The sequence below is a fragment of the Doryrhamphus excisus genome, linkage group LG12 (assembly GCF_037039965.1).
Source record: "Doryrhamphus excisus strain RoL-2023G ecotype Guam linkage group LG12, RoL_Dexc_Guam_v1.1, whole genome shotgun sequence".
NCBI classification, from domain to species: domain Eukaryota; kingdom Metazoa; phylum Chordata; class Actinopteri; order Syngnathiformes; family Syngnathidae; genus Doryrhamphus; species Doryrhamphus excisus.
Window position 1 is genome coordinate 10,381,588 of NC_136368.1, and position 25,489 is coordinate 10,407,076.

The 25,489-nt window shown below is 40.1% G+C and overlaps 2 protein-coding genes across 2 annotated transcripts in view; both read right to left on the reverse strand.

Moving 5' to 3' along the window:
- Positions 1-941: 941 nt before the first annotated feature.
- On the reverse strand, positions 942-2,971 carry LOC131136115 (SPEG neighbor protein-like). Its single transcript, XM_058082643.2, has 5 exons — positions 2,820-2,971; positions 2,644-2,753; positions 2,241-2,548; positions 1,436-1,577; positions 942-1,191 (listed from the first exon to the last, which is right to left on the reverse strand). Exons 1-5 carry the CDS (start codon positions 2,820-2,822, stop codon positions 1,053-1,055), a joined length of 702 nt encoding a protein of 233 aa, XP_057938626.1. The 5' UTR covers positions 2,823-2,971; the 3' UTR covers positions 942-1,052.
- Positions 2,972-5,569: 2,598 nt separating this feature from the next.
- Positions 5,570-25,489, reverse strand: part of spegb (striated muscle enriched protein kinase b) — a 35,883-nt gene continuing 15,963 nt past the window's right edge. Inside the window, exons 9-41 of the mRNA XM_058082856.2 lie at positions 25,123-25,298; positions 24,723-24,983; positions 24,464-24,622; positions 24,000-24,189; positions 23,683-23,912; positions 21,924-22,043; positions 21,698-21,802; positions 21,385-21,591; positions 21,165-21,288; positions 20,734-20,906; positions 20,548-20,660; positions 20,296-20,464; positions 20,095-20,191; positions 19,276-19,476; positions 18,801-18,858; positions 18,639-18,716; positions 18,321-18,493; positions 18,210-18,236; positions 17,980-18,132; positions 17,674-17,716; positions 16,166-16,234; positions 13,449-16,077; positions 13,216-13,365; positions 12,990-13,106; positions 12,626-12,793; positions 12,438-12,560; positions 11,560-11,724; positions 10,483-11,254; positions 9,498-9,737; positions 9,195-9,418; positions 8,913-8,988; positions 7,885-8,034; positions 5,570-7,812 (exon numbers count right to left, since the gene is read on the reverse strand). Of these exons, the coding sequence (XP_057938839.2) occupies positions 7,566-7,812; positions 7,885-8,034; positions 8,913-8,988; positions 9,195-9,418; positions 9,498-9,737; positions 10,483-11,254; positions 11,560-11,724; positions 12,438-12,560; positions 12,626-12,793; positions 12,990-13,106; positions 13,216-13,365; positions 13,449-16,077; positions 16,166-16,234; positions 17,674-17,716; positions 17,980-18,132; positions 18,210-18,236; positions 18,321-18,493; positions 18,639-18,716; positions 18,801-18,858; positions 19,276-19,476; positions 20,095-20,191; positions 20,296-20,464; positions 20,548-20,660; positions 20,734-20,906; positions 21,165-21,288; positions 21,385-21,591; positions 21,698-21,802; positions 21,924-22,043; positions 23,683-23,912; positions 24,000-24,189; positions 24,464-24,622; positions 24,723-24,983; positions 25,123-25,298 (7,987 nt within the window). The 3' untranslated portion in view covers positions 5,570-7,565. The remainder of the gene's footprint in view (positions 7,813-7,884; positions 8,035-8,912; positions 8,989-9,194; positions 9,419-9,497; positions 9,738-10,482; positions 11,255-11,559; positions 11,725-12,437; positions 12,561-12,625; positions 12,794-12,989; positions 13,107-13,215; positions 13,366-13,448; positions 16,078-16,165; positions 16,235-17,673; positions 17,717-17,979; positions 18,133-18,209; positions 18,237-18,320; positions 18,494-18,638; positions 18,717-18,800; positions 18,859-19,275; positions 19,477-20,094; positions 20,192-20,295; positions 20,465-20,547; positions 20,661-20,733; positions 20,907-21,164; positions 21,289-21,384; positions 21,592-21,697; positions 21,803-21,923; positions 22,044-23,682; positions 23,913-23,999; positions 24,190-24,463; positions 24,623-24,722; positions 24,984-25,122; positions 25,299-25,489) is intronic.

Here is a 25,489-nt window from a genome sequence, read left to right on the forward strand (position 1 = left end):
AATTAATTGGAGGCTCTCAATTGTATGAATGTGAGTGTGAATGGTTGTTTGTCTACATGTGTCCTGTGATTGGCTGGCACCCAGTCTAAGATGTACTATGCCTCTCGGCCAAAGTCAGCTGGGATAGGGTCCAGCATACCGATGGAAATGGTCTTTTTTTTTTTATTAGGTTGGGAAAATGTTATACCATTGAAGGAATAACGTCAAAATACGTATTATGGTAACAAAGTCATAATATTCCCAGAAAATTTACAAGAAGGAAGTTCATAATAACAGCAAGAATGAGAAAAAGGCCGGCATTCATACAAATAACACTGCTTACAGTAGCAGAACTTGACTTTCGGAAGGCAATAATTATAAGCAGCTGGTGGCAAACCTCCTGAAGTCGTACAAAGCCCTTAGCTGCAATATGTCACTTTTTGCATTCCCATCTAGATCTCTTTCCATTGAACTGTGGAGAAGTAAATGATGAGCACGGAGAACGATTCCACCAGGACATTGCAGCTATGACTCTGACGATGACCCTGCTGCTGAATATGAGACACAAGCCAAAACGTGTCTTTCAGATACTGCATAAATGGGCCGTTGTTGTTTACTGTTGCACTTTAGCTTGTTTTTCATAAGATATTCAATCACCTGAAGTCTTAAAGGGGAACTGCACTTTTTTTGTTGCTGGCTAGCTCATATAACTCATTTTTTCGTGCTAGAATGCACATAAAAGGGAAATAAATATGTGTTCATGTTTCACATAAGGATTGTGAATCAATGCAAAATTCTCCAAAATGTGCAGAAAATTACCATTAGCACTTGTGGAGAAAATAAAAAAACTGCTCAATGATAGAGCTGTCTTTTTGGATATTTATTCTACCGACGAGAAGATGGTTGAGAATCTGCTGCAAGTGTCCCCCCCAAAGGACAGGACAGAATCATAGCGTCTTATCAGGTTGCATTTATGTAAATTTGTCAACATAAAGAGATCAATGGATCAATACAATCTATCCGCACTTTAAGACCACAAAGTGTTATCGCATTTGCATGCTTGGTGTGATTCATCAGAGGATGTCAACTCGAGCAAAGGACTGGTCAGTCCCAAGATTGTTCTCCACAAATACTTCGTACTTTCCAGCATCTTCCAATTTAGCATTTTTTATGGTCAAAATTGTGTTGGTGTCTCCGACATCAAAGAATATCCTGAAAAACAATAGTAGTATTTTCATTAATAAATTATTAGTCATCATACTGATCATGCTTGATTTTTTTCATCCTTCATTCTTCTAGCTTTACGGTGTAAAAATCTGAAAATAAAATACACATATACTGATTTTAAATACAAACATCTAATTACTTGAGAAGCATCCCAGAAAGAATTGTGTCCAACCTTCCAGGATCCACAGTAAGTATTATACTTCACACAAGTTAGTGATGAGTTGTATACCTGTCATCTTCTTCGATGTCATCTCCATCCTTCAGCCAGGCAACATCTGGAGGTGGCTCCCCACTTATGTCAGCCTTGAGCACGACTGTTGTTCCCCTCTTGGTCTTTAGGTTTTCTGGGCCTTTAGAAACCTTAGCGGGGACTTGGAGAGATGATCAATGATGATCAATTACTTTGTTGGTTATATAACGTCTATCCTAACACAAGCATTGTTTAGAAAATTAGCATGTATTAATGTCAAATAATGACAATAATATTCATAAATCCCGTGTCCAATTTTAAATTAAATTTTAGAATTGTCCACCAGATGGTGCTAGAGTTTCTCATATCAAGCATGTACCAAAATGTCACACCTTTTTCCGTTTTTGGTGCCTTTCTATTGAATAAGTGCGTGTTTGCAGTCCAGGACGAACGTTTGGACACACCTTCTCATTCAATGTGTTTTCTTTATTTTTCAATAAAGATTATCAAAACTATTAATGAACATGTGAATATGTATGTACGTAACAAAAAAGTGTGAAATAACAAAAAAATATGTCTTATATTTTAATGTTTTATATATTATGTTTTGATAATGCAGCAAACCCTTGGTGTTCTCCCAATGAACATCATGAGGTAGTCACCTGAGATGGTTTTCACTTCACAGGTGTGCCTTGTCAGGGTTACTTAGTGGAATTTATTGGCTCATTGGGAGGCATTGTCATTAAGGACAAACAAATAATAAATAAAGAACCTCTTAAGGGCTTAATATATGGCTAAAGTTGAATTATTATAGTCTGAAATGGGAATTTGACAGCAAACCTACCTTCCACCAGAATACAAGCAGATCCTGATGTTTGCCCGAATGGGTTCTTGATGTTCACCATGTATTTGCCCAGATCGGCAAGTACCCCGTCTCGAACCACCAGTGCCACAAAATCCGGGTCTTCAAAAACATAACGGTACTTGGGACCATCCTTTAATTCCTTTCCATCCTTGTACCAGGTGATGAACGGATCTGGGAAAGCACTAACTCTGCACTCCAGCTTAGCTGCGCTGCCTTCTACAAGAACCACATCTTTGAGCTCCTGTAGAATCTTAGGAGGGCCTTTCTCTCGCATCTCCTTTCGTGACCTTTGAAAAGACGATAGGGAAACAGAAAACTTGTTTGTAAATTAAGATGTAGCTAACATGATAATTATTATGAGAGATGGAGAATATTTTGCTACCTGTGGCCACGATATGAGGCCTGAATTCGAATGGCAGCTTCCTGAACCTGAGGATCATTGATGTCCAGATTGCACCCAGCAGGAAGAGGTGAAGCCTTTGCTTTGGACATCTGCGGCAGTCACAACATTCAAATTCTGAGCTACATTGCGGTTGTCGGCATCTAAATATCACTTACCATGTAAGTGCCGCCGTTACCGCCTCTCCTCCTGTTTTGCTCCACTGGATTGTCATGAAACTGAATTTTGAGACTACTGAGTCTTATATGTTGACAGTTAGGAGGAGTAACATCTCATCATCTCATCTCATCCCCTTCTATGGATATCAGGAAATACTCCAAACGGCGCTGGTGTTTGAAGACTGGCAACAAATGTTACATGAAACATTCCTGTCCTTATTTAGCCTTCATAGCAAAATACTCCTGAGAACCATCAAAGCAGCTAATAGTTTGGTTAATGGATGTTAGAAATATGTAAGGGGCAAGCTCAGAGCTGCCCCTCCCTACGTAAGATATTCTCGAGACCGCCAGTTCAGCTTGTGGCAGAAGAAATATGAAGTAAATTCAGGAAGGTGCTCACTACCAACATTACCCTGCAGTTACTGTTTAGTCGGTCTACTGTAGAATATTTCCACATTGTAATTTGAAATTTGACATATTTTCTTTATTGCATAGCCTGCTGTCATGCCCTTTTCCATGCCAAAGCAATCACAAAATGAAAAGCAGAAGCCGCAACAGTCACTCAATAAATTAACAAGCGTGAACCAGACAGAGACGTCACATTCATGTATTCATAATAGCAAACAGTTCATTAAGAAAATGTTTTTCTAAGACCGTACTCACATCGGCCAATCATACCAGGATGACTGTACAGTAATCCCGCTTTTATTGCAGTGAATAGCTTCCCACTGTGATAAGTGAATTTCTGTGAAATAGGATTCCTTATTGATTTTTGTAGTCAGACCATAAATAACCTGTTTGGACATGAAATAATACCCCTATAGTCACCTTTACATGTGCATTACACACAAATACGTGAAAATAAGACAATATAGACTCACATAGTAGAAAGGGGGGTTTCTTCTTGTTCGAATCTACTTCCTGTTCTGTACAATACCTCCTGCAGTGACTGTTGTCTCATCAATGTAACATTACTGACACCTAGTGACCAATGTAGAACACCACAGATCATCAAATCTTTAAATATGTCTTCTGAATGCCTTATATTTGTATTTTGATTTAGTCTTGTCTATGGATGAAAACGATAAACAGGGGCAAAGAACTATTGATTTTTTTTTACTAATAATAAGCCGTATTCAACTACAAAAGAGAATAATTTATCAATATATTCTGAAGAAATGCAAATTAGCGAGGGATTACAGTCATGCGATCGTTCTTTACAAATTGTTAATAAAAAACGGCACATTTCAGAATCGACGTAACATACAAAAAATATAAAGTCTAAAAAATAATCCGGCTATGGCACACTATCTCACTGGTGAGTTTGTATCTCAGCTTTGTAATACAGGTGCCAAAGTTTATTATTCAACTTTTGTTTTTGTTCTTTCCTGCTTTTCTTTTTTCCCAATGCTTCTTATAATATTCACACTTTATTCCCATGATATTTTGGCTTTATTCTAGTAATATTATGACTATTTTGCAATGTCATTTTCTTTTGCATAGTTTGTTTCCCATAATATAAATTTAATTATGATTATTTGAATGAATAATTAACCTTTAACCAACTTTTTTTCTGCCTATTACAATTTTATGCACTTGAAATTCTCACTTATTTTCTCTTAAGATTACAACTTTAACATTTTTTTTATTGTTTTAAAATTTTTTGTCTTTTTTTTTCTTTATTGTCATTAAATCACTGCTGTTTTTCCATTGTTGATTGTTGCATTGTTTATATTCATTTTCATGTGTATTTGTAGAATCTGCAGCAGGCCGCACTTTAGACACCCCTGACATAAGTGACAGCCGCCACTTTACACAAGAAGTAATCTGAGTCAAACTGGAAATAATCCACAAAGTCTCGGAAATTACAGTAATCACAGTAAAGCGGGCCAAAACAGAAACACACAGGCCAGCGGGGGCTCGGAGAATCGACCATGGTATGAATGGTTGAGTGTGAGTACGCAACATTCATCATGATCATCACTGCAACACACCTTTCATAAACTACATCAATGATAGTATACAAAATTGTAATTATATGTCAGGAAACCTAACTGAGTATACATTATATACGTGTTAGTGACTTGAATGAAACTGAATCAACATGTTGCACAGTCGTATAAAGTAGAACTTAAACATTGCATTGTCATGCTCTTAATATAAACCTGCTGTGACCCAAAAGGGCAAATTACAAAAAAGCAGTATTAACCTTACAAAAGCATCACAATATTTAGAACCAATAAAATTATCACCAACAATCTCAGTAAACAAATTAACATCACAGAATAATGCAGTTAGAGTAATCACTGTTGGTTTTTTTTTAATTTCACTCGATTTGGCAAGGATGATTAGACAAGGATGATTAGAAATACACCATACAAACGAAGGCATTAAATGAGACAACAGATTATTTGCAGTTATTGTCAAAGCAGGCTCCAACCAAAACATCAAATTATTTAAAAACACATCAAGCAGTGATTCTCAACTGGTGGCGCACAGGTCTTAATATTGCGCTTTTATTCTGAAGGGTATTTTTTTCTGCAGTGGGGTGTCATCTATTAATTCACCGAAAAGTGTTTGACTGTGAATATGTTATTCTTGTTACAGTGTTCTCTCGTTTATCGCAGAGGAGAGATTCTCAAAATAAGTTACAGTAAATCCGCGCAGTAGACAACTTTATTTTTTTACAAGGGTTGGGTGATATGGACCTCAGCATATATCACAATATTATTAGGATTTATCACGATATGTTTTGGGTTTTTTTTTCAGCTTTTTCCTGATTATGTAGTCACCACATTGGATCTTCTGACAACATAACGATTTTGGTTTGAGCACTTTATATTCCGGATGCCCTTCCTGTCAAATACCAATGATGCCTACTAGTGAAGATTCTAACCCGGAGCGTTTGCATACCATACCATACACTTTTCTCAGACAGGCAATAACATTTTCTCACATTTCTGTCTGTTTAAACACTCAAAAAAGTTCAAATTGTAATGATGAACCAACATGGTTGGACATAAGAAATTATTAAGTCACTCGTGTATTTCACTCCTCTGACCATGCCTCTTCTGGCGCCGGCCCACTGTATTGTAGAGTTTTTGTGTCCTTGTTAAAGTATATGGTTGGTTTCCTTCCTGCTACCGTAATGGCATCTCCAGCTGCAACTTTACTGTCCTCCTTTACTTTTTGGGTGCCACCGCAGGTGCCTTTGACAGAGGCAGAATGTTTCGATGTTTTGATTGACATGTCTACAGTCCCTTAACCAATCAGAACACAATGTGTGGGTTCTCACTTAGCCAATCAGGACGCAGAACACAATCCACGTTCATATGCTGTAAAAAAAAAAAAAGTGAACTGCGAGGTAACGCGGGAACACTGTATAAGATGTGTAAGTGGAATGTAGCTATTTAGTATTTGTAGGTGTTCAAAATCCCGATGATGTGAAATTGCTAACGCTAACATGGGCATTTTGAATGTAAAGAAGCATCGCGCTAGCGCATGTTTAAAAGACATATGTTGTGTCACACACAAGTACTTGGTATCATTTGTAAGTTATAATTAACATGCTTTATTTCCGTATCTCCGTAGTTTGACAATCCTTCAAAGTAAAAGCTCTGAAATGGAACTCAACTGAAATCATTGTTGCGAACCTGTTATCTGTCAGCTGAGCTAGCAAGTAGAGAACTAGATTAGGAGCAAGAGAAAAAAACCTCTACAGAAACCTTTTTTCACAAAATTTCGAGTTATTGGATTGTTCCTAAAATGTTCTCTATGCTGGCATAGAGCACAGTATTGAATTTAGTTGAAAAATATGTGTCCTCGCTTGCCAAAAAGAGCTGTTGTTGGGCTCCATGGCCAAACCAGTTGAAAACCACTGCATTACAAATGAGATCCTATAGAATTGTATTCATTCCTAGGCCTGTGCCCCCAGGGAAATTAAATTGGCATTTATGTGTGGACAACGAAAGGCAACCATGTACTCCAATATACCATGTGTGTCACGTGTCTTCCTGTACTTATTTATTTAATTAGAATAAGAAAGCATATCTTGAACGTCATGCAAAGAGGCCAAGAATAAACTGATGGATTCACTAAATCACTACATGTCACCATGAGAAAAAATAAAGATATGAGATGGAGGTCACCAAGGTGTTTTTCTACTTCTGCTGTTGAGTGGAATATTATTTTGAACAAATTACACCATGTAGAAATCAATCAATCTCCCGAGATTGAAAATCCAATTACTGGCCTTCTTGTTGAGAGTCCTCTCTTCGAGGCCTTGTAGCACAACCACAAAAGTATTTGATGACCTTAGAATACTATTTGAAAACTCAAAATGTCTCCAAAAGACTTTTTTTGGTGTAAAAACTGTTAGCATACACACAAGGTTGCTTGAAAAGGGAAGGAGCTTTCTCACTTGAAATGTTTTTTCAATTTTTAAATAAAGCAATGTTTAAGAAGTCAGTGTTGACCTTACGTGTGTTGTTTGTGAGTGTGCGTGTGAACATGTTGCCAGTTGTAATAATATTTATCCAAAATGCATCCAAAGTTACAAACATTGAGGTAACATCCAGCAGGATACAAAGTTAGTTTACCTTTAAAAAAATGCATTCAGGCAATTTGTAGCTTGGTGTTTTTTGTCCTTTTGTCAACCAAGTTCAACAACTTTGACCTGAAGGCTTTACTTCACCTAGCAGCTTAGAGTTTAACATTTTTGATGCTCACATTTTGTCAACTCCTATTTTAATGGGGAACAGGGAAAGATGGCACAATCGGTGTGACGGGACTGGTGGGGGTTTGTGGAGAGCTCTGGTAGGATCGAAGCAAAACTTTGTGTTTAGTTGCCATTTCCTCTCGCCTGTGCTGCTGGTCGGCCAAGAATTCCTTGAGACGCATTGTTGTAAAAGTCAGGGTCTGCCTGCGAAGACGCATCAGGTAGGCATCTTGAAGCCAAGAATTATTAAAGCAGTCCTTAATAGAGGGACGGGACCTGTTGAGGAAGCAGAATTTCGTCAAGTAGAACCAGAACTAATCACTTAAAAATGCTTCTCATTTAACTTACCAAGGGTAGCTACAGAGGATCTTTTTGAGAAACAGTGAGGCACTTTGGGACACATTTTGGTAGAGTTTTGAGAGGTCAAACTTTGCAGCTTGTATCTTCATCTCAGTCTGCTGGGGATCATTTTCCAAGAAAGGTGACCTTCCACTCAGCCTGCAAAATGAAGGGGACACCACCAAACACAAATAATGTTTGCATAATATATAATAATATTGGAAACACTTTCGATGTTTAAACGCTAATGAAGACCTCGCACCTCACAACATTATGCCTATTTTCGATAAAACTATAAACAGCTGTATCGAGGGGTAAGTGGGTCATGTTTTTTATTGCTTAATGTTACCGACATTATTGTAATATCACTTGATCAAACTTTTTCTAACATTCATCGCTAAAAAAAGGTATGTCTGATCTGTGCTGACATCAGATCGATAACAGTATCAGCCGATATTCAAGGCGGCAATATCGGAATCAGATTGGAAGTGATAAAGTTGTAATGTGACACCTAGTTAGTTACATGTTCATCTCACTTTCTCAGATTATAACCCAAATCCCATACTTTTTTAGGTTTATTTTACAGAATAAAAAAAACCCCAATGTTGTAATTTAATTTGTATTTGATTGAGTGGAATAATTATTCAGTCCATAAGCATGACTTGGTGGAGAAGAGCTTGTGGGCAAGTACAGAGGTTAGATGTTTCTAATTGGGCACCAACCAAGATTGCCCACATGTCAGTAGGGATTTTGGTGCACTCCTCTTTACTGGTCATGTCCAAATCAAGTGGAAGTTTCAGTTTAAGAATACAAGGTTCTCATCCAAGATTCCATGGTACATGGTCCTGTTCATCAGCCCCTTTTCTTATACCCTACGCAGAGCAAGATAGACGTTATTTTGGATTTCTTCCATTTCCAACAGTGGTCTCTTTCTCACCAAATTTATGGCTGATCATGGCAAAGAAATGTTCTACCCTCCTGCTAACAAAATCAAAGCGTACATTGTGCTTTGTGGAAGCTGTGAATGCAATACTTACATCATGAATGTTATCACACCCACGCTCCAGATGTCAGCTGGAGGTCCCACCACATCCCCTTTCAACATCTCGGGAGCTGCAAAGGAAATGTGTGGATTTATTATTTACCCCCAAAAGTCACAACCAAGTTTTGTGTAAGATACTTTCATACAGGGATTGTTGACACTGTAGGATGTGTCATTTAACAATTAATTATTGTTGTTAAGCTGTGTTAAGATAAAAAGAAGGTCCAAATGAGTCAGTGCCTCACCAGCGAGAAAACTCACACTGTGACTGACTTACACATGTACTCCAGTGTTCCAACCGGTGGGCTGAACTGCTTGAGGAAAAGTGGATTAAAGTTCTGAGCGCTGCCAAAGTCAATAATCTTGATGACATTCATATGCGTGACAATAATATTCTCAGGCTTGATGTCCAGGTGGAGAATTCTTCTTGTATGAAGGTAGTCCAAACCCTGGAGGACCTGCACAATATAGCTGACCACATCATCCTCTGAATAACGGAACCTGAGAAAGAACATTTTGTTAACAGAAACTCCTAATTAGTGAAAGATGGTTGTCAACTGCAGTCAGGCAAAGTTGTCACCTGTCTACGAGGCTCTGCAGAATCTCCTTCCCACTGCAGTATTCAGAGATAAGCACCAGGTAGCGTGGTGTGACGTAAGCCTCGTGCAGTGCCATGATCTTGTCATGATGAAGTGACTTGAGGATGTCATATTCTTGCAGCACCACCTGCTTGTTTTCAGCTTCATAAGGTACAATCTTGGCCATGAAAAGGTTTCCTGTGGCGTTTTCACGACACTCCCGGATCACACCAAAGCGGCCCCTGTGTGATGAAACAGCACGATTAAACATTAAGCACATGATGATTAAACCAGCACATTCACATTTGATGCATAATTATAATTTAAAAAGAAATAAAATACCAATGTTACTATATAGGAACCCTGGGAACCATTACTCTAGCCAGCATGATATGGTATTAAGACTGCAGTTCCAAATGGTCAAAGGAAAACTGCCCCCTAATCTATCACAAAGCAAGAATGATTTTTAACAGATATTGTACTGCATGTTACAGGGTAGAATTTTTGTCGTATTACCTTTATGGTCAGTCATTGCTCGGGCTCTTTAATTTGCAACAGTTTTCTACTGGTTCCCTCCTTCTATTTCCTTAGCTCAATTGTGCCAAAGCAACAACCATTCATTGTACCATTTGTCTAACACTTATCGTGTGGAGCCGTTGAGCGAGCTCACCCTGTACTGGGTGCCAATGAATCACAGGACACATGGGTGAAGTATTACTTTGAATATTGTCATTCAACCACGTCATTGTATTCTCTGGACTCCACAGAACAGAGCCATCAGTGCCCTGAGAACACGTAGACAAACAACCATTCATACTCACATTCACATGAATGGGTAGTGTCCAAATAACCTAATAGCACAGGAAGAACATAAGGCCTCCACGAAGCCGAGATTTTAACCCAGATCCTCCTGGTTGTGAGGCTGGTGTTCAAACCGCATTGCCACTGTGTTACACAAACCCTTTCAAAGTCAAAACTTCTTTGTACCGTGCTTTCTCATCCATGAATGTGTAGGGTTTCTGTGGAACTCCCTGACGCAGATATCCCTCTCCAGCCTTGCCAAGTGGCGTCCTGCGTCCAGAGGGTGTGGCCCGTCCTGCTGGGGTGACTCGTCCAGATGGGGTACCACGACTGTCCCCTCCTTGCAGCACAGGTGTTAAGCTCTGAACCACTACTACAGGTGGAGAGATGGCGGAGGGGGTGGTGATTGTTGGAGTGGATTGAGAAGATGGTGTGGCATGAGCACTTGCAGCTGGTGTATACATTGGTACAGAGGAAATGGGCTTCCCTATGATTGGAGGTGTGGGTGAGGGAGCTTTATTGCTAATCGTCACAGATGCCTTAGCAGGAGTCTGAGGTTTCGGTGGAACAACAGGTGGAGGGGGGGTCGCCTTGGTTTGGGGTTTGCCCACACTGATGCTAAGGGTAGACTTTGTTTTCCCTGCTGTTGTTTGAACAACAGTGTTGGTCTGAGCAGGAGCTTGTTCCGAAGGGGCTGCAATAATAGAGGGTGTTGGAGCTGGTGCGTTCAACTCAACCTGTGTAGTTGGGTGCGTGGTTTTGGAAGAAGCAGGTTTTTCAGGTGGTGAAGGACCTGCAGTGGAGGAAGGGACGGGTTGGGCAAATGTCTGTGTCATGGCTTTATTTGGACCTGGTTTCATTGGTGGAATTTTCATGGATGACATCATCACCACGGGGGGTTGAGGAGCTGAGGCAGCTGTGGTCTTTACAACCACTGTTGCACTGGACTCAGCTGGTTCTGATGAAAGACAAGTAGAAAAGAGAGCATCTTTTAAGATAAGTCATCAAACCTTGTGTCAAGTAAAGGAATACTGAAGAATACACACAATATATATTATAAATATATATTATATATTAATATATATTACATATAATATATATTTATTAACTGAAACAGAAAATAATGTAACTAATATGACAATGTTACAACTACACTCAACTACACTGTAAAATTCTATATTTTTTAAATAGTAAATTCTGATTTCCCCATCATGTAACGCAATTCAATACATAGTTAAATTTACCGTATTTATTTTGATATACCTGAGACATCCAGGCGTACTACTTCAGAGAGGTTGCTATATGGGCCTTGACCAGCTTTATTGACACAAGCCACCCTAAATCTGAAGATGCCCCCTGCTGGTAAGTCAACCACATTGTAATAACAGTCTGCCACTCCTGTAGCCACAATCAAGAAGTTTGACTCTCCTGCAGGACAAAAGAGTGAAAATATGAAGATTAATACACTGTAATGTAAAACAAATTCCATGGGCTAATTGGAAAATATTCATATAAATGTCATTTGACATTTTCAAATGGTGCATCATAAGGAAGGACGACTTGCAAAATGACTCATTTTCATTATTGCCTCTGTGCAATCGCTCCTGATTTTATTAAAATTCACAGGTAAGAATAACTGGCACTGTATGACATCATATAAAAAATAATCCTGTATAAGATGATTGCATCTAGGAACTGTCAGTATCAGGTGTCTCTAATCTACAGTATTTATGTAACCCACATTCCCATTCAGGTTTGGTAATTTATTATTTTCATTTATTATTTCAATACCTATAGCACGCACATCAACCATCGATGCAAATGATTCTAAAAGAGAACATATCAATAAATGAAACATTATTATTTTTAATTTGAAAGACATTTTTGATATTTTTGAAAGCTAATTTATTTCAGTACAGTGGAACCTTGGTTAGCATCATTAATTCGTTCCAGAAGGTCTGAGTCTAACCAAAATGCTGTTGATGTTGTTTTAGTGAAGGTTTCCTGGACTGTCTTTGGCTCTCCTTGTCTTTATTGAATTCTTCAAATCAAATACATTTTGCACAACATCAAAATTGAATGAGCTGAATAAGCTAGTAGTAGTGGTTTAAGCAACAAATCAAATCATTTTCAATACTAACCCTCTGCTTTTCTCTCCAGAGAATATGTGCAAGGTGCCATGGTGTCAGAGGGTCTCCACAGCACCAAGGCTGTGTTGTTGTACTTTTGAGGAATCTCAGGTGTTCCAGGTCGATTTGGCAGACCTTTCAAATTGTGAAAATGTGAATGTGAAAGTGACATAAAAGCTGAATAAGGTGCCATGTCTTACGTGCAAGAGAGATTGTGCATGAGCTGGAAACAGAAGCTATGGGGTTTGTTGCAACACATTCGTAGACCCCTGCATCCTTTTTGGTGGTCTGCATGATCATCAGAAGCTGTCGGCCATCGGGGCAGGCTATCATGTTCATCCTTGCATCTATCACCACAGGTTTCTTATCTGAAGAAAAAGTCATAGATACAAAATGTATACTGTATAGATGAGTTATGTTTGTATTACATAGAATAAATACAGTAATGATGGTCGAAGGTGATCTTAGCAATAGGATGAATGTCATCACTGATTTGTCTCCATACTATCTGGCGTATGATGAAAGGGAAGTTACATCATAACTTTATCCATAATTGGGTCATACCTTTCATCCAGTTGATTTGTGGGTGTGGGCTGCCTGCAGGCAAACAACTGAGTGTAACTGGATCCCCCTCTAGCAGGACGTGATCTCTTAGCTTAATGTGGAAAACTGGAGGGAAATCTGTATGACAAGAATGTTATATGCTGATTAATCTTCATATTATTTGTTGATAGAACCAATGGATAAAAGCATGTGACTGAAAGTAGATATGATACTAATGTAGACATACCAGAAGCCAATCTAGAGTACTGACGTGATGCTAGAGAACTTGCTTCTCGAGAGATAGCTGTTGGAATGTCAGGTTGTGAAACAGTCTTGGATCGTCTACCCCTGGTTAGACCCCATCGATCCCAGCGCGATCTTCCCTCCCCTTCAATGCCTATCCAAGAAAAATGGTCATCTTACCACAACACACTGTAACAAAATCCTGAACTTTATAAGAAAGAAGTGATTGCCACATACCCTTTGATGTGTCTGACTTTAAACTGGACATTGAATCCAATGACTCAGATGAGGCCCCATTACTGGCCTGAGATGCTAGCTGGTTCCGAGGAACATTAGTGGCTTTCATTCCACGGCTCTCTGATGTTGCCCGACGAAGCATGGACAGAATTGGTGTCTTCTTTGGCTCCTTCTCTTCTGATGCTTTCCGTTCCTCAGAGAAGCTGCGAATTCTGGTTGAGATGCCAGCCACTGTTGACTCAATCTTCCTGCGCATTGATAAGACTGGAGATTCATTCGGCTTTTTCGGTTCATTTTCCTCTTTTTGAAGAGAGGAATTACTTCCACCATCCATGCGCACCATCTCCACTTCCTTCTTGTCTTGTATGTCTTGCTTTCGTCCAAGAGTCCAAGATAGCCTACGTCTTGAGGGCACTGTATCTTCTTCTTTGGTCACTTCCTCTTTGCGCTCGGTTGAGGGTGTTCTCTTCAGCCGCAGAGAAAGCCTTCTCATAAAACCTTGGTCCTTTTGAGCTTCACGAAGGTCCTGAACTGATTTGGACTTCTCCTCAAGTTTCCTTGGTGCCAATTCCAGTGGTGCACCCATTGGACTGGGTCTGTATACAACCTCGCCTGACTCTCTCGAGTCTGTTGGTATAACTTGGGATTTGTCATCATTCTTTGATCGAGACAAAAATTTTAAACTTCTTGTCAGGGAAGACTCACGTTTTTTGAAGCGGGACTCAAATACCTCCTCAGAGGTAATGTCCTCGAGGTCCATTCCTGCAGATGGCTGACTTGTTGCAGTCTTTGGTGGGCTAGGATCTTTTGTTATTGTTTCCGGTGAAGCCACTCGGGAGTATACAGCTGGATGCTCATTTGTTGACAGAATGTGTGGTTTGGGTGGACCAGGTACAGTAGGAGATAAGGGAGACAACATGGTTTCAGGAACAACAACAGGTGTGGATGGACTGAGTGGCATGTCACTGAGTGGCTGGAGAGAAGGGACCATGATTGTCTGCATAATACTAGCATATGCAGAAGTCCGTCCATCTGGAAGAACAACAGGCACAGTAGATGACGCTGTTGAATAAGGTGAAACATTAGTTGTGGTGGTAGAGGATTCTTGTGTTGGTCTTGTGGTAGATGAATTCAAGGAAATTATTTCATTCTCATGTATCTTTTTTTCATGAACACTTGGCCAAGCTGAACTGCAAATTCCTTCTTCACATTCTTTCACGATCTGTTCTTTTTGTTCTTGTTCTTTTGCCTCTATTTCTTCCATTTTCTCCTTGAGTTCAGTGTTTTGTGAAAGATCTATGTTGCAGACAAACTCTGATTCATTCATTAAATCCTCAGATATGCTCATGTCCTTCTCAGAGAAGCCACTTGTGCTTGACCTCTCATCAAAATTACCTATATCTGCAGTCACCCCATCCATCTTTTCACTTGTAGTTTCATCAGGCTTTGTCTCTTTCTCCATTAATGAGTCCTTGCTTCCCGTTTGAATAGAACTGTCCTGCACAACATATTCTGGCGTTGGCGGTTTTGGTGAAGGCTCTCGTGGGGTAACTGGACGGGAGTCAAACTTTGATTGCTCAGTGAGAGCTGACATTGATATCGCTTGTTTGAGTTTCCGCTCTTCAACCAGTGCCACAGGAATCTCAAGCGGAGCCCCGGACCTTCTGTGTAAAGGTATTGGTTCTGAATCACCTTGACTGAAGGAAGAACTTTTGCTCAGAACCTTAGGCTTTGAAATTTCATCTCTTTGCAAATCACTGGATGCTGCTCTAGTCAGTGAAGCAGGGCTTAGTCGGGTGGAGCGGGAATAGCGATCTGAGGTAACTCCAAGTTTTTCATCACCCATTCCTAATGTTTCTAAAAGAGGACCTCGGAGTCCGCTCATCTTCTTGTCCACAGAACCACCACGAAGCAACCGTTGCCTCATAAGCTCCAGTTTAAGGGCATAATCTTCTTGACTCATCTTTGCAGTTCCTGGACTGGTGCTTCGCTTTGGTAGTTCCATGGAGACAGCTTTCTTGAGAACTTTTCTTCCCCCCTCTTGGTTTCCTTCAGTACCTCCTTCCTCTGGTGTAATCCTCAGTAGCAAAGCACTGTCAGCTGAACTTCCTCGCCTTAGCTCTCCTTTTCTTCGTCCACCCTCAGGTTTGTCCGACTCCATACTTGAACCTCTTTTTAGAGGCTTTCTTTTAAGAGCTGCTGTAGGCAGTTCAGCAGGTGATTCTTCATAAGAGGAGTCTGTTTTATTATCATTTAATGTTCCCTCTTGCTGGCACCTTTTACCTGTCAACTCGGGCCTTTCCTTGTCTGTTTCTATTTTGTAATGTTCCATTGTCTCTTCAGTGGTAGACACTGACCGTGCATTGGTTCCATTCTGCTTCCCTGAGTCATTAACATTGGTCTGGATGTCATTCAGTGACATCCTTGATCCAGAAAATTCCATGTTAAGTGGCATTGGGATAAAGGGAAGTTCATCAATATCTTCATCCGAATCTGAGGACGATGAAGGTAAAGGTGAGGCTTCTTTAAGGTGCCTGGGAACGGCAATGGAGATGAGACTTGAGGAATCATTCAGTAGGTCAGGAATGGACCTCATGACCATTTTAGATTTGTAGCTGATTATTGAACGCTGGAAAAAAAACAATAACTTTAATTTGGTATGATAGTTTGTATACATGCTGGACTATTGTGTCTAAACTGAAGTAATTCACCATTACCTGCCATTTTCTGCGGGATACAAACTTCTTCATTGCTTCTGTATTTATAGCTGATCCCTTACTAAGAGTCTGTATTTTTAAAAAGTAATTGGAAACACCAATAATAGATTAACAAAAAGATCTTGCTCTGGGGTTTCATTTATAAAGGTTGTGCATACATTCCATCCATCCATCCTTTTTCTATGCTGCTTATCCAGCCTAATCTAGCTGTCTTCAGGTGAGAGGCGGGGTACACCCTAAACTGGTCGCCAGCCAATTGCAGGGCACATATAGACAAACAATAATTCACACTCATATTTATACACTCATGAGGGACAATATGTATGCAGTTTTGTACTCTGCACACATTTTGAATATGCTTGTATACTCTAGGTATATTTTTTGTTACATTATGGATTATGCAACTGTGTTGAGACACTAGTGTACAATACACCAGCTCGCTCCTCGTCCTGCAAATCCTCTTGGGTAGTGTGATGCACACCTCCAAAAAAAATCTAACCTCTGTGAATGGTCTGTGATTGACTGTGATTGGTCGGCTTGTAGAATTATTTCCACTGTGTACTTGTTCAAATGACTCCTTAGTTGAAGAGAGCGCAAATAAAAAATTGCAATATAAGTGACTGTTGTAATGAATCACGATATTTTCTGCCCCACAAGGCACACCAGATAATACGGCGCAGACTCAGTTATGGGGTCTAATTCGGTAGTTAACACATACATAAGGCGTACCGTATTATAAGGCGCATGCCAAAATATGCGGTCTATTCAAAAAAAGGTAATGGAAGCAAAACAGTGACTATAGTTGAACTTTATTCTACTATTTAACAATGCACTCACCCTGTTTCTAAATAATCTTCTCCCACAAATCCATCAAAGTCCTCAGCTTCTGTATCTGAATTGAACAGCTGGGCAATTTCGCCATCAAACATGTCGGGTTCCCTCTCATCATTGTCGTATATGGGTGCAATTTTGTGTCAGTGGGAAATGGGCTGACAATCAATCAAGAGGAGCACTTACCAAAGTAGCACTACAACATTTTTACAGATGGCACACACACAAGGCGCACCGGATTATAAGGCGCATCATTGATTTTTGAAAAAATTAAATGCTTTTAAGTGTCCCTTATATTGCGGAAAATACGCTAGTTTGGTTGCAATAATACTCCCACTTCATTACCTTCATAACTATTGTTTGCTAGCAGCGAAGGAAGCCAACAAGCTATATAGTAGGCAGAGTGCTTGGTCAAAGCTTTATCGAACCAGAGATGCCCAAAGTGCGGCGTGGGTCCGTTTTTTGGGGGGCCACAGCACATTAGGGGAAATAAAATTAAACCAAAGAAAGCTGAAAAAAAATCTGTAGGAATGTTTTGCACACTTTCATAAATGAGACCCCATACCATTTCAGAGGTACTCAAAGCTGCATGCCATTTTTTTTGTTACATATGTATGTACATTGTAATCCCATGTATTCATTTTGTTTGGTTTAATTTGTGTAAGTGCATGCTGTACCTTGAACCAGGGATGTCGGAGACATTCTTGACTGTCTGGTCTCCTAAAAAGAAAATTAAGAGAAAATAAATAAATAAGAAGAGAAAAAATAAGTGGGAATTGATTTTGTTGACTAGTGTGTGTTTGGCACCATCGGTACTTAAACCATCAAAAAGTTGCCTCGTATTGACTCTCGACTACTTGCAAGTCATGTCACCAGTTTGTATATTTAAGTTCATATTAAATACTTTGGAAGCACCTGGTGACTCGGTTGTGGCACCTGAGCCATAGTTTGCCCACCCCTATCCTAATGGCTTGTTTACTCACAGTCTGTCTGCAACCAGCAGTTTAATGATGAAACCTTTGGCCTCTCTTGAAAGATTAGCAAACATGTTCTCCTCAAAAGCCACATTATAGTTTCTGATGTTCATCACAGAACTGCGGTCATTTTCACCAGCAAATGGAGAAACTCCTGTCAGACTGGTGACAAAGATACCATTTAGAATTTTTTTACAGGACAGAAAGTTTGAAAATGTAAAGAACATGCTTTTGCTCACCACAGGTATGCAATAACTCCAATTGGCCTAAAAGGACAAGACAGACAAGCAAGTGAGAGTTACGTGTTTTCGTTTTAAGAAATATTTTGCATATCTTGTGAAGCTGTATACCATATGTCAGTTGCTTTTGACACAGGAGTCTGATTGACAATTTCCGGAGCAACAAATTCTGGTGTGCCATAGTTGCAGTACTGAGCCTCATCTGGAGTGATCTCCAATGCATTGCCAAAGTCACAGATTCGGATTTGATCGCTGTGTGCGTCTGCCATAAGGATGTTATCTGGCTGAGAATACAAAAATATGCACTGAAATCTTTTTTTGTGCCTTGAAATGATTCATTACATAATTGGCCATATGAATGGAGTTAATGTCTACACATTCTTATCAGCATTCCAAAAGAATATTTAAAAGAATCTGATTAAAACCAACCTTAATATCAAGGTGCATGATGTTGACATGATGAAGGTAGTCCACACCCTCAAGCAATTGTCTAATACAAAAATGTACCTAGGGTTCAAAAGGCATGAGATTATATTAAAACCATTCTTGCAAGAACTCGCTGTGCAGTCATAATACATTACCCAAACTTACATCAGACTCCAATAGCGTAGATTTACGTGTAAATCTCTCAAGCATCTCCTCGTGGCATCTTTACAGATCAATTAAGATAAAACTATTAAACACCACAATGTGTACATTGAGGGGGTGAAATATTAAATATACATAGGTGTGGGTGAAGTTGCCCCCTTCCTGATTTCTTATGCTTATGATTTCGTATGCTTAAATGTTTCAGATCATCAAACAAATTTAAGTATTAGTCAATGACAGCTGAACACAAAATGCAGTTTTGAAATGAAACTTATTTTGCTGCGTTTTAGATCCTTGTCCTGCTGCAGAACCCAAGTTCATGTCAGCTTGAGGTCACACACATTTTCCTTCAGGTTTTTGATGAGAGACATGCAAAAAAAAAAAAAAACAAGAAATCAGGAAGATGACAAACACCTTTTCACACCACTGTCAGCTGTTTCTTTCACAGTATCTTCTCAAGCCAGCATAATCAGGATACATTTCAGTGATGATGATGACTGCGTTCTTCTTTTCAAAGGCATCATAAAAGAAGATAACTCGCTCATGATCCATCTTGGAGAGGAGGCTCATCTCTCGTAGAGCTGAGGTTTTCTTCTTGGCCCGTGTGGAAATAAACTTGGCAGCGTACTCCATTTTGTCAACCTTCCGGGTCACACGTTTTATGTAGGAAAATGCACCTCTGGGGGAAGCAACAACAACGCTGTTTCAAAATTGTGTTTTAATGTGAAGAAATAGTCAAATTTAGGTGGATAAATGGCGGTACCGCAGTTTTTGTTGTAAAGGGTGGGTTGATTGTACAATTGTTCCCGTAGGAAAGAATGCAAATCTAATTAATCTGTTCCAGACGCCCAACACAAAACACTTGGCTTAATGGTGGGTTATTTTGCAGTCGTACTCAGAGACTCTCTGAACACCTACTCACCAAACAGTCAAGTTACGCAGTGGGTTTGAACGACTCATTATGTGAACAGCCTCATTGTGACAGCACAGTTTGACAAGGACACAGAGTTAAACACATAACAATGATTAAAAGATGTCCCAACTCTAAAAAAAACACTATCCGCTCTTTACAGTCTGAGTCACCAACACGTGAATGTTTTTGATTGGGCACTCAATGATACTACATGGGCAAACTGACTACTCTCTTATGTGTAATTTTTGTCAAAAAACAGAGTATGAAAACTGAGGTGTCACCGTATATTAATGGATAGGGTTGTTCCAATAAAGACATGGCTTCTGTAGCTATGTATGATCTGCAGATTCCATCGGCTTGCATTCTATGCCTTATGAAATATACCTTCCAATTTCCTTGTGAATATCATACTGGTCAGTTAGTCGTCGCAGTTTCCTCAGAATAGTGCCCTCATCTTCCATCGGCTCCTCCTTGCTCAAGGCTACAGGAGTAGAGTAGGCAAATTAGGACTGTATAAATAAGTGGAAATGTATCATTTCAAAGGGTTCTGTAAAAGGTTGGAAGCCATACTAGTTATTTTCTCACCTTCATGAACCGTGAGTTCGGCTTTGCAGGACACAGAGCCTGCCAAGTTCCTTGCAGTGCATGTGTACACACCAGAGTCTTCTTGACAAGCATTAAGAACCACCAGGGAACATTCATTATCATCGTACACAAAAGTGTAATGACTGCCCTCGGACAGGAGAACATCGTTCTGAAAACAAGCGCACCCAATTCTTCCCATTTCAGTTGTGTTTTCATTGCGCCCAGAAAATGTCCCCAACATATGATACAAACCTTGAACCAGAGAATGTCAGGAATTGGTCTGCCTTCCACAACAACAACAAAGCGAGGGGTCTCTCCGCAACACACATCAATGTCCTCCATTATAGTTTCAAATGTTGGAGGAGCTGTGAACAGAGTACATCACAGAGACAAACAGACAGATCGAGAGACAAGTCGGTGGACAGTAGTGGTACTTACCTGCCATTTCCACAGTAAAGGTGCAACTATCACTCCCGTACTTGTTGGAGGCCACAAACATCATCTCCCCAATGTCAGAACTCCTTATTTTCATCAACTTCAGTGTGTGCTGGTCATCATCTGGCATTGCCATCTCGTATACACCAGTTTTGTTGTCTAAAACTGCTCCCTTCCTAAACATACACAGCAGTTTCTATTATATACTCAATTCTATGTTCGAGAACAGAGAACTGTTAATGATCATCATCATATTACATAAATAACTTCAGATTGGGATATTTCTATGATCATTTCTCAAAGAAGGTTGTTGTGAAGGAGGCACCACCTTTCACCGACTACAATCAACTGGACTTACTTACAGGACAATACACATTTTAAAAAGCTTTTGTGGGGAAAAAGAGTTTAAAGGAGACTCTTTTTCACAGAAATACCTTTTCCAGATGGCGGCAGCGTTGACGTGATTTATGGTGATGGCGATCGTTACTGACTGATTTTCCATCACAAACACCACTTCCGGTTTATCAACAATGACTGGAGCCTCTTGAAGATAAGGGCCTTATAACAAAAGAATAAAATGCTTAGTCACAGCAAAAATTTATTTGTATCACACAATTATAAGAGAGGGATGCTTTAAACTCACTAAAACTATACCTCTGTCCAACAGTAGAACTGGATCTGTAGCTGGTGAGGGCTTGCTAAAGGCCTTGGAGGTGATGGTCAAGACCCTGAAAGAATAGCGCACACCTTTGGACAAAGTGCTGATGGTATAGGTGGTCTCCTTCAGGCCTGATGCAATTATGGTCCATTGGATGGAACCAAGGGCTTGTTGCTGGATGGCATACATCAAGGATTTGGGCTCTGAATGAAAAATTGTTTTTGTGCATCAGAACTAGCCCTTTCTATAAGACAAAAAATGTTTTTGCAGTACATGTTGTGTAGCATTCTGTCGCATGTTTCTGCATACCAATGGAGGGGTCCAGTCTCCTTGGCTTCTTCCAGCTGAGGGTGACAACTTTGCCAGTTATTGTTTCAATCACTGGAGTCCCATCAGGAGGGTCAGGAAGGATATCTGAAAATAATAATAACAATGGAAATAAATTGCATTTTATCAAACTGCCAACAAGGCCATTGCAATTGATCACAACTATACAGTATCCATCTACAACAAAATACACAAAAAAGAAAATTACCTGTGACATACAGATGAGCATAGCAGGTGGCCTTGCCTATTTTGTTAGATATGACGCTCTTGTACACGCCACCATGTGCATGACACACCGACCGTAAGACCAGGCTGTGGACATCCCGAACTGAATAGAATGGACACACAGGTTTAAGGATGTGACACAAAAATCGGCATTGATATGAATATTCATTTCAACAGTCATCCTACAATGTTGATGTTGTTTGGATGTTAAAAAATGTAAATGAGTGTGGTATTTTGCCCTCGGTTTGCACACATTTCATGGTTACTATATGGCACGGGACTTGGTGCTGTATTAACTATGTTCGTCCAATTTTTATCGCAAAACATTCCTCTTAGCATCGTGTTAGCAGAGAAACCGGAACCAGAAGCCATTGTCCCCCAGCTCCATATCACCGTCTACAGTTCTTTGCTACTTATTACTTGTTCTTTGCTTGTCTTATTGACCACAGTTGCACAAGGGGCTCTAATTTTGTAGACCAGGCGCAGCATACCTGCCCTGCACCGTGCCTACACCGCACCAATGGGGTCTAGCCACTTTGCAATTTTGGTGAGCAGCGCAGTCCAGTGCAGTTCGGCACACCCCCCTCCCACCGGCACAAGTGTCAAAGAGGGAGGCGAGAAGGAATGACAGGATGGAGGAGAAGAAATCTATCGTGTGAAGAAGCAGAACCACGGAGATGAGCTATGATTGAAGCTATGAGTGTGCTTCTTTTCTGTTTTCACGTCTACAATGTTGATAGGGGGGGAAAAAACATTTATTGAGGGTCATTGCCATCATACTTTCAGTTGCCGTCAGGTTGAGTTCCCATTATGCATGACGTCTCAGATGTGATGGGACAATTAATACAAAAATGTATATGCTGGCTCAGATGCTTACATTAAGTAGTGGTTGCTGTGTTTATTGCATTGCTTGACACCCTGAAAAATAGGCCTGTGAGGTTTTGGTGTTGTGTGTGCACTGTGCGCCTGTCAGCTAATTTAACACTGTGCAGGTTGCGCTTCGCCTGTGCCCAGAATAGACCAGGTCGGAGCTGGCGAGCTTCTAGGGCACATTTGGTGCGCTGCTTTGTCACAAAATTGTCACTGCGCCAAGATGAAATTGTGAACACCTCCCCTGGTGCGCCGACACGCCCATCTCGGCGCAGCCCAGTCGACCAAATAACCAAATTGGCTGCCCTAAGTGATGCGCTGGACAAAATGACCACTGCGTGGGGTGTGCCTCTCCCTGCCACGAAATTAGAGCCCTATGGAGCCGAACAAAGTTGCAAGTACCAGCATTTTGATAAAGAACATCTGTGTGGATATCTCCTCTGCTGCTCCCACACTGTTTGTCCATACCGTCTTTGATAACAAATGTCTTCAATCAAGGTAAAAGTCATGTTAAATGTTAATTTATCCCTTCCGTTCATTTTTCAAATACATTATGTATAGTTTTCTGCATGTAGAACTACAATTGTAAAACTATACAAAGTGTTTTGTGTTGACAGATTTGAGTGTCCGAACTGATTCCTTGGATTAACATGATTTCTTATCGGAAAAATGTATTAGGTTAGGGTACCTTTTGGTTTGAGTCAGACCTTTTGGAATGGGTTAGTGTCACCAACTAAGGTTCCATTGTATGGCATTTTATTTTATTGTGTGTTTAGAATATAGATTAGGGTAAAATATGCAACATTCAGCAGAAAAGTATGGAAAAAAAACCCTTGCATTTTCAAATTCCTACGTAGGCTAAAATACATTACATTGTGTCATCTTCCTGTCCTCTGTGCTTTCAATTCTTCTGCCATTGTGGAACCACGCAATGGTTGGATACGGTAATCCCGCCACTTTACATTTGAGCACAGCCTCCTTTCCCTCAATGACATCCAGATCATAAAGGGGTTTAATGAAGTCAGGCATTGTGAACCGCTCAACCTCATTCTCAGGGACCTCAGGTTCCTCTGGTATGGATGGCATCTTCTCTAATTTAGCCCTAAAAGCAGGAAGACGAGTTTGAGTGAATGTTATTTTGCAAAACCTTGTCCATGTCTTAGTGAGAAATACAGTGCTACAATCCTACATTTGTGAAGAGATGGCCGGTCGTGGCTCTTGTATGTAAAGTTCAGCAGAACATTCTGCTTCACCGTGACTGTTAGTAGCTGTTACAGTATAGAAGCCTTCATCATCATTGGTCACATGAGAAATGATGAGGGAGTGACGACCATTCTCCTGAAGGATACGAATGTCCTCACTCTCGGTGAGGGGATGATCTGCTAAGAAACATAAGTCTGTTATGCATCATAAGTGAAACTTCCTAAAAAGAAGAAGTAAAAAGAATAGTAATAGTCATGGCAGGCAATAGCTCCATCCACAAGGAGTCCCAGTACACACACAAATAAATTGCGACTAATTGAGAGATGCAAATCTCTCAATGAGTTTCCCCCCTGGTCTCTGGCTATTGGCTCAGTCACTATTTGTGCCGCCCCTCATTCTGATGTATCCTTGTATGTGCCTGCAAATTCAAACAGTTCTTGGGAACCTTACCAAAATGAGTCCAGACAACCTTTGGGCGTGGGGTCCCACTGACTTTGCAGTCAAATCGAGCGTTGCGCCCCTCAATGACTTCCAGAACATCAAGTTTGCGTGTAAAGAGAGGTTCGGCTGAAGGAATCACTTTGAGTTTCCCACTAGAGGTCACTTCCTCTGTAAAAAAAAAAAAAAAAAGTGAGAAATTTTCAATGTACAACAATATTTGTTGTTTTTTTTCAAGTGGCATTGAAACACACTCAAGTGTAAAACAAACCTTTAGCTGTACTGAGCTTGCACGTGTAATTGCCACTATCATCCTCATGTACTGAATTAAGCAGCAGGCGACATTTTCTTCCATCAAAATGCATCTTACAGTTAAGCAACGCAGGCTGGATTAGCTTTCCATCTGCCAGCCAGTCCACATCAGTGTCTTTGGGACCCACGATGTGACACTCAAACAGTACCGTATCTCCTGCATTTGCTTTGATGTCTTTGACAGGACGGGTGATGGCCAAGCCTAGCTCAACCGGTGGTGCTGCATATCAACAAATAGAGTCAGAAATTGATTATTGTTAATTATTATTATTATTAATGATTATTATTAAATTGTTATGAGTAGGCTGGGTAAAATCAGTTAGCTTTAGAAGATTTAGGAAATAATAAAGAGAACATACCCTTTACGTCCAGCTTGCCTTCACATTGCTTTGTCCCATACTCATTAATGATCTTACAGGTGTAAATCCCTGTGTCCGACCTCACTGCCGACTTGATGGTCATTTCAAAAGTGTCATTGTCTGTCTCGCGGACAATGTGGCGTGGACCAGTTTTTACCGTAACTCTGTCTCTCAGCCTGCAAGAATAATAAAAAAGACAAAAACAAACAGATCACCACTATTCTATGATGCAGAATTATGGTCAGAGTGTCAAAGTGTGTGCATTGGGTAAAGCAGGGATCCTAAAACAACCGGGCTTCTCAGAATGTTCAAAATCTTCAGAAGTAATACTTAATGTAACATTCAGTGTTATTCAAATTCAAAGTAT

Bases quoted from the DNA above. Each gene is read 5' to 3' on its own strand.
- LOC131136115 (XM_058082643.2), bottom strand. The intron at 2,549-2,643 runs GTAGCAAAATAT...GTCTTTTCAAAG, and splicing joins GCCTCATATCGTGGCCACAG to GTCACGAAAGGAGATGCGAG. The intron at 1,578-2,240 runs GTAGGTTTGCTG...CATCTCTCCAAG, and splicing joins TGCTTGTATTCTGGTGGAAG to TCCCCGCTAAGGTTTCTAAA.